The 7897-nt window shown below is 40.6% G+C and overlaps 1 protein-coding gene across 5 annotated transcripts in view; it reads right to left on the bottom strand.

The window, feature by feature from the left end:
- Window positions 1-1361: 1361 nt before the first annotated feature.
- LOC120933250 (GEM interacting protein) overlaps window positions 1362-7897 on the bottom strand; it is a 101141-nt gene continuing 94605 nt past the window's right edge. For 4 of the 5 annotated variants that reach the window (XM_040346355.1, XM_040346357.1, XM_040346359.1 and 1 more), the window contains 3 exons: window positions 7599-7866; window positions 5639-5678; window positions 1362-2408 (listed from right to left, as the gene is read on the bottom strand). In XM_040346355.1, the coding sequence (XP_040202289.1) occupies window positions 2242-2408; window positions 5639-5678; window positions 7599-7866 (475 nt within the window). In that variant the 3' untranslated portion in view covers window positions 1362-2241. The remainder of the gene's footprint in view (window positions 2409-5638; window positions 5679-7598; window positions 7867-7897) is intronic. The other variant, XM_040346356.1, reaches the window with a different exon arrangement.

Below are 7897 nucleotides of genomic sequence, written 5' to 3'. Positions count from 1 at the left end.
TTTCCCACAAAGTTTCCTTACCCTTTGCCCCCCATACCCCTAAGCAGTTTTAGCCCCCCAAAATGTGTCTACTTACCTAATCAAGGTATTGTGTTCATTTAATGTCCACACATGCGCAGTTCAGCCCAATAGACTATCAATCCACCCGGTTCAAGTCCACAGGTCTGTACATCACATACACAGACATCAGATGAAGAACCAAGGGGCTAATGCCTCGTACACACATCCGGGTTTGCAGACAGGAAAACTGCAAGGAGAGCTTTTGGCCAGGAATCCTGGCCGTGTGTATGCTCCTAGCAGTTTTTCCGACGGGAAAACTGCCCAAAAACCACCGGACAAAAAAAAGAGAACCAGCTCTCCTTTTTCCCGCCGGGAAAACTGGCGGACTTTTGCCCGGCGTTTTTTGGCAGTTTTCCTATGGGAAAAACTGCGATGAAGCATACACACGGCTGTGATTCCCCACCAAAGCTCCATCGCAGTTTTTCTGTCGGGAAAACCTCTCGTGTGTACGGGGCAAACACTGACCGAGCCGGTTTTTGGCTTTCCCGGCGGTAAAAAGTACACCGGGATACCCGATCGTGTGTACGAGGCAAACCAGTTCTCTTTTTTCCCGCTGGGAAAACTGGCAGACTTTTGCCCAGCGTTTTTTGGCAGTTTTCCAATGGAAAAACTGTGATGGATCATACACACGGCTGGGATTCCCAGCTAAAGCTCCATCGCAGTTTTCCTTTCGGGAAAACCGGCCGTGTGTAGGGGAAAGACTGAACCAAGCAGGTTATAGGCTTTCTCCTCGGGATTTTCGACGGGAAATATTCCCGACGGAAATCCCGCTCATGTGTACGGGGGAAAACTGTGTTTTTTTTTGTATGGGAGAGTTTATTCATTCCAAATGTAAAAACAAACAAAATTCTGAAGTACTTTCAAACGACATTCATCAAGTCATCAAGTGTACTGAGAATTTTCATATGAATATTCAAATGAATGTTCTCTCAAAAATCTGCTAGTGTATTGCCAACTTTATCCTATAAGGAATGCACTGGTATCGTTTTTTTTCTCCCCGTAGCTTGCTGACTAGACAATGAAAGGGCAGAAGCAGACTAATGAGGTCTTCTTCCTACTCACTTTGCTCTCTTCTCTAACCTCCATGTTCCTTGTCAACACATTTACATAAAGCACACCTAATTGACTCCAATGTGACTTTTAGTCTGAGTTCTGCTGTATAGGAGCTGATACCATATCAAATTCAGATACTTACACTAGTCACATAAAAAAAAATGTACTAATGAACACAGAGCTGTATTACTCTGTGTATTTTATAACTGCCTAGATTTCAGCTTTGAGTAACAGCTTGTAAAATGCAATGCTTTCACCTTTTTATTGTTGTTTGATATTTCACTAACAAACCTAAAATGCTTACGGTTGCAGTAGTGCGGGTGAGGGGGGCGGGTTTGTTTGGCGCCCGTGCCCTCAAAATATTGAGCACTGGCCGCCAATGGACTGTTCCATACCACCAAATGTTACAATGATTTTTAGAATGATGACATTCTGAACACATATTTTCTTAGGAATTCCCATCTTGTCATTTTACAATGAAAATGTACCCAGACGTATTAAAATGCATTTTCTGATTTATGCAAATGAAAGCAGGAAAAGTCAAAAAGTATTTTTTAAATATGTTTTTCCAGTGGCAAATTAGGACTGTCCCAGTAAAATCAGGACAATTCCTACTATATTTAGGAGTGTTTACGAGCCAATCACTGCTACCCATCTAATGGGCTTCTTCTTCATCATAAGTCCAACCTCACGCATCCATATAAATGAGATTCTTCCGATAGTGTCTTCTGTAAGCATCCACCTTGCATTCACTAATGTTAATCTCATTCTTATCTGTTTTATAAACTCACAGTTGTTTTCCAGGTTCACAAAGCACTGTTGACCATTGGCAACACCAGTACTGGTCTTTGAGATGCCAAGAAGATCCAACATTTTCACAAATTAATAAATAAGTCCACACTTTTTTTATAATATCTGATGATCGCCAGCAAAAAATAAAAAAAAATCTAGAACGCTTTTGTGAATTCCTCCATTCACTGGCACTTTGCAGGAAATTTAGGCCAAAGTTCTCATTATTTCCATTGTCATGTAAAAATTTCAGATTGGCCTGTTCTAGATCCTAGGTGTTCTGCATCTCTAGCTTTTACATAACACTTGATTAGCTACTGGTCTTTTTTAATATGGAGCTCAGTCATTCTGCTGATTGCCACCTTCACTATCAGACCTCCGAATTGGTTCCCCTCGAGCTGATTTCACTGGTAGCCGGCTGAAGTGACCCCTGGAGTAAGTTGCATTTGAAGCGTCTAAGTCTTCTTCTTCCTGGGAGACCCCATCACCAATTTTTCCATCTACATCTAGAAAGAGAGACAACAGTAACCATTTTTACTGATATTTGCCTGGAAAGGTTCTCATTTATTCAGATTTTGGAATAACTAGTAGTAGTTGTCGCTTTCAACTGGACATGTTTCTAACACTTATAAGATAGGAGCAAGCCAACTTTACAGAACAAGTCCAGCTGAAGGTGACACTACTTCAATTCATGTAGACAACAAATATTTTCTGATTAATACAAAAGAAGATTGTAGAAATCAGCTCAGTTATTGCAAGATGTGTGTGTGTGTGTGTGTGTGTGTGTGTGTGTGTGTGTATATATATATATATATATATATATATATATATATATACACATACACACACTGAGTTTTTTGTGAGTTTGCCCACTTACAAAGAAATTAAGGGTCTATACTTTTTTATCATAGGTGTATTTTAAATGTAAGAGATAGAATATCAAACAAAAATCCAGAAAAAAAAACACAATACAAATCTTATAAATTGAGTTGCAGTTCAGTGAGTAAAATAACTATTTGATTCCCAAGCAAAACATTACTTAGTACTTGGTGGAGAAACCCTTGTTGGCAAGCACAGAGGTAAGACTTTTCTTGTAGTTGGTTACCAGGTTTGAACACATCTCAGAAGGTATTTTGGTCCACTCTTCTTTACAGATCTTCTCTAAATCCTTAAGGTTTCTTGGCTGTCGCTTGGCAAGTTTTAGCTCGATCCATACATTTTTTATAAGATTATGGTCTGGAGACTGGCTAGGCCACTTCTAGCCTTAATGACCTTAATGTGTTTCTTCTTGAGACACTCATTTGTTGCCTTGGTGGTATGTGTTGGGTCATTGTAATGCTGGAAGACCAATCCATGACCCATCTTCAGTATTCTGGCTGAGAGAAGAAGGTTCTCATCCAAGATTTTACAATACATGGCCCCATCCATTGGCCCATCAATGTGGCAAAGTCGGCCTGTACCTTTTAGCAGAGAAACAGCCCCAAAACATAATTATTCCACCTCCGTGCTTGACTATAGGGATAATGTTCTTAGGGTCATAACCTGCATTTTTCTTCCTCCAAACATAGCGAGTCAAGTTAATGTCAAAGAGCTCAATTTTGGTCTCATCTGACCACATTACTTTCTCCCAATCCTTCTTTGAATCATTTATATGTCCATTGGACAACTTCAGACGGGCCTGTACATGTGCCTTCTTGAGGAGGGGGACCTTGTGGCCACTGCAGGATTTAATCCAGATCACTGTGGTCCCAACTGCCTTGAGATCATTCACAAGCTCCTCCCATGTAGTTCTGGGCTGATCCTTCACTCTTATAATGATCATCCCTACCCCATGAGGCAAAATCTTGCATGGCGCTCCAGCCTGTGGGCGATTGATGGCTATTTTGTATTTCTTCCATTTGCGAATAATCACTCCAACAGTTGTCTCCTTCTCACCAAGCTTATTGCTGATGGTCTTGTACCTTATTCTAGCCTTGTGTAGGTTTACATACTTGTAGAATATTACAATATTGTACCTGTTGTGCTTTGGTTTTGCCCATGACAGTGAGGTTTGAATGGAAGAAAGAGATTCTGTGGACAGGTGTCTTTTATACACATAACAGATTGTCGTTAGAAGCACCTTCCTAAATTGATGGGACTAATCTGTGTACCACATGAGCACATACTGTAGCCAGTCTGTGGGAACTAGAATTATTGTTGGTTGGTTAGGGGATCAAATACCGTATATACTTGCATATAAGCCAAGTTTTTCAGCACATTTTTTTACCTTATTACCCCCAAGGAACCCTTGAAAGTATTTTCAGGTCTACAGGAATCCCTGTTAAAACCAATTAATTGTGGGTCAGTAGGTAAAATACACCCTACATTCATGGCCAGACAAATGATTGGTGTCATGCTGCTGGCTCTTTTAAGTAGCACTGGTCCCCAAACTAAGCAGACACCATCAAATAAGAGGGTATTTAGCCACAGCTCAAGGAACCCCAAGCAATCTCTGGAAGAACCCTAGACTCCAGGAAACAGGACTACAGGTGTGGGTGCCCCCTACTGTGTTAGTAACAGCCTGTATACCCACTGGGCAGGAGCATGAAGAAGGAATCAAACACAAATGGGCCTTCTTCCTAAAGCATGAACCAAGTTCTTATTGGGACCAGATGCTTTTTTCTCTTCAGCGACCCAAGAAAAGCACAACTTTACACAAGTGAAGTTGTCACAAGTGATGATATACATACGTGAAGTTGCCAAGTCATGCCCAAGGCCTTTATCAGGGCTTTATTATCAATCCATGAAAGGATTTAACAATTAAACACATGGGCATTTGAACAACTGAATCTACCCGAATCCCTACAACCAGTCTTTTACTGAATCTGAAGTTTGACAAATATACAGTACAAATATACCGTATTTATCGGTGTATAACACGCACAGGCGTATAACACGCACCCTAACTTTAAAAGGGAAGTTTCAGGAAAAAAACTTTCCACAGCCCCCTGCGTATAACACGCAGGCACAGTTTACCCTCTATTTTCAGGGTAAAAAAGTGAGTGTTATACGCCAATAAATACAGTATATGTTTTCAGCAAATAAAAGGAAGAATGTAACCCTATCTTTCACTTGCAGCTCTAGTTGTAATTACACTTTAATGGGCTTATTTGGGGCAAGAAAGGGGAAAATATAAACCCTTGGACACCTCCCATTTGGCCCCTGAATTTGATGAAGGGTCTGACCACCGGCTTCTGTTCTAAGAAAAGACCCACATCTTGAAGCACCTACTTCGCCTGTTTATAAGATGGTAAGGGACCCATGTATTGGCAGTCCCCTTTACTGGGGATAACATAACATATCCCTGGTGTACCAAGATATTTTATTTTACCTTAACAAAAAAACATATTGGGAGGTAAAATGGTAAAAGTGATTTGACTCACTATGTTCATATTAAAATGATATTGAAAACATTCCCTTATCTGCAGAATTTTACACTATCCAGATTGATAGGGTATTGGGCCCTAAACAGAGGTACTGTATGGGAGTCACATGTAGTTCCCAAGAAGTCCCAGTACAGGTAGACAGTGCATTTATATGAACATCGGCTGTGTTATACACTGCAAAACAACATGAAATATAACACAAAGAGACAAATTTAGAACAAAATGAAATGCTATACGAACACCCTTCGCTCATCTGCTGTGCAGAAGTAAATGAATTGGGTTTAAATCACTACAGACAGAAAGAAAGTTACCTGGTGGGTGAGGACAGACTTCAGCACCCTCTGCTGTACCCTAAAACAGATCACCAATACAGAATCACTTTCATGTAAAATACTTTCATATATTACAGTACTATTATATTTTTTCTAAATCCTTTATGACATTTTTTTTCTATAATAAATACAGTACCTATTAGCTAAAATCCTATGAGCTAATTGCCTATTATTATCTATTACCCAAGTTAGTCTATGTTCCCTTTATTTTACCTAACCCTTCTTAATGCTTTACATTCTCTTACATTTTTTTCTTATTTTGTTTTATTCTCTATGGGGCAGATTCAGATACAATTACGTTGCTCCACGGCAGCGTAACGTATCTGATTTACGTTACACCGCCGCAGGTTTACAGCGTAAGTGCCTGATTCACAAAGCACTTACCTGTAAACTTGCGGCGGTGTAACGTAAATGCGCTCGGCACAAGCCCGCCCAATTCAAATGGGGCGGGCACCATTTAAATTAGGCGCGTTCCCGCATGCTCCGTTAGTAAATTTCCCGACGTGCACTGCGCGAAATTACGGCGCCCCGACGTTTTAATTTAAATGCGACGTGCGTTACGGCGTTTCGTATTCCCGGACGTCTTCCGCCAAAAAAAAAATCGAAATTTCGACGCGGGAACGACGGCCATACTTTAACATGGCTGATCTAAAGATAAGCCATGTTAAAGCAGGTGTAACTTTGCGACGGGTAAAAACGACTAGCGACGACGTACGGGATTGCGACGAACGTCGCGGATCTTCGTGGATCGCTGTAACTAGTCATTTGCATATTCTACGCCGACCGCAATGGCCTCGCCACCTAGCGGCCGGCCTAGAATTGCATCCTTAAGATCCGACAGTGTAATTCAATTACACCTGTCGGATCTTTTGGCTATCTATGCGTAACTGATTCTATGAATCAGTCGCATAGTTAGGACGGCCGGAACACAGAGATACGACGGCGTATCAGGAGATACGCCGTCGTATCTCTTCTGTGAATCTGGCCCTTTCTTTTCTTTTCCATTTACATAATTTTTTCTACTTGATCTTTTTTTCTGTCTGGTCCCTTTCTATCTCTTACAAGTCACAGTAGAGCAACATGCTTTAGCACAGCTCCAAATGGCAAAACGAAGTTCAGTACCTTAACCACTTGCCCACTGGACACTTATACCCCCTTTGCCAACCAGGCCAATTTTCAGCTTTCGGTGCTCTCACATTTTAAATAACAATTACTCAGTCATGCAACACTGTAACCATATGACATTTTTGTCCTTTTTTCCCACACAAATAGAGCTTTCTTTCGGTGGTATTTAATCACCGCTGGTTTTTGCACTATAAATGAAAAAAGACCGAACATTTTTGTAAAAAAAAAAAAATGCATTTTTCTTAGTTTCTGTTATAAAGTTTTGCAAATTAGTAATTTTTCTTCATACATTTTGGTCAAAACTTATCTCTATTTGTCCTGTTTATCATTAAAATTGAAAGTAAAAAAAATAACCACATTTTGAGTTGTCCCCCAGAAAAGCAATAGAGAGGGAATCTTCCAATGGGGACACTAGTTCTGGTAACCTGGGGGTTCCCAAGAACTTACTTTAGTTTGCTTGGATTTGCTCTCACTTCCTGTTTAGCTATGGGACAGGAAGTAAAGGAAAATCTCTGCAATGGGACACAGATGGCAGAAAAAAATCTGACAGGGTTTATAACCCAACCTTGCTCTATTCAAAATGAAAACAAAAGTTTTGCCCATAGTTCTACTTTAAGTACTGTATGGGGTCGATTTACTAAAATGGGAGAGTGCAGAATCTGGTGCAGCTGGGCATGGTAGCCAATCAGCTTCTAACTTCAGCTTACATATATTGGTAAGCATCAGAAGGGTACTTGGTAGGTTGGTAAACATCTGAGGTATTTACATCAGGTTATATATCACAGTAAAGTTGTCGAATGCAATTATTTCTTACTTCTGCCACTAGTAACTCAACAGAATCCAATTCTGCCTCAGATGGCTCCTCTGCTGCTCCCTGGTGGCTGGATACAGGAAGCTCATCCATTCCAAATATTTTCTCATAGTTGTTGATGAGGAATTCGACAGCTTGTGCCTGGTAGCCAGAGTCCAGCAGACAGGTCATAGGCTTGTCCTGTCCAGGAGATGGACGGATCAGCGTTGGGCCGAAGATAATTCCCAGGTTATTAGGATTCATTTTGTTCTCCTCAAATCTCTCCGAAACACTGGAGGTACACAAAATGATTTTAATAGTTC

Source organism: Rana temporaria, chromosome 3 (genome assembly GCF_905171775.1).
Source record: "Rana temporaria chromosome 3, aRanTem1.1, whole genome shotgun sequence".
NCBI classification, from domain to species: Eukaryota; Metazoa; Chordata; class Amphibia; order Anura; family Ranidae; genus Rana; species Rana temporaria.
Note: the sequence above shows the minus strand (reverse complement) of the source record. Positions and strands in the feature narration are given on the sequence as shown.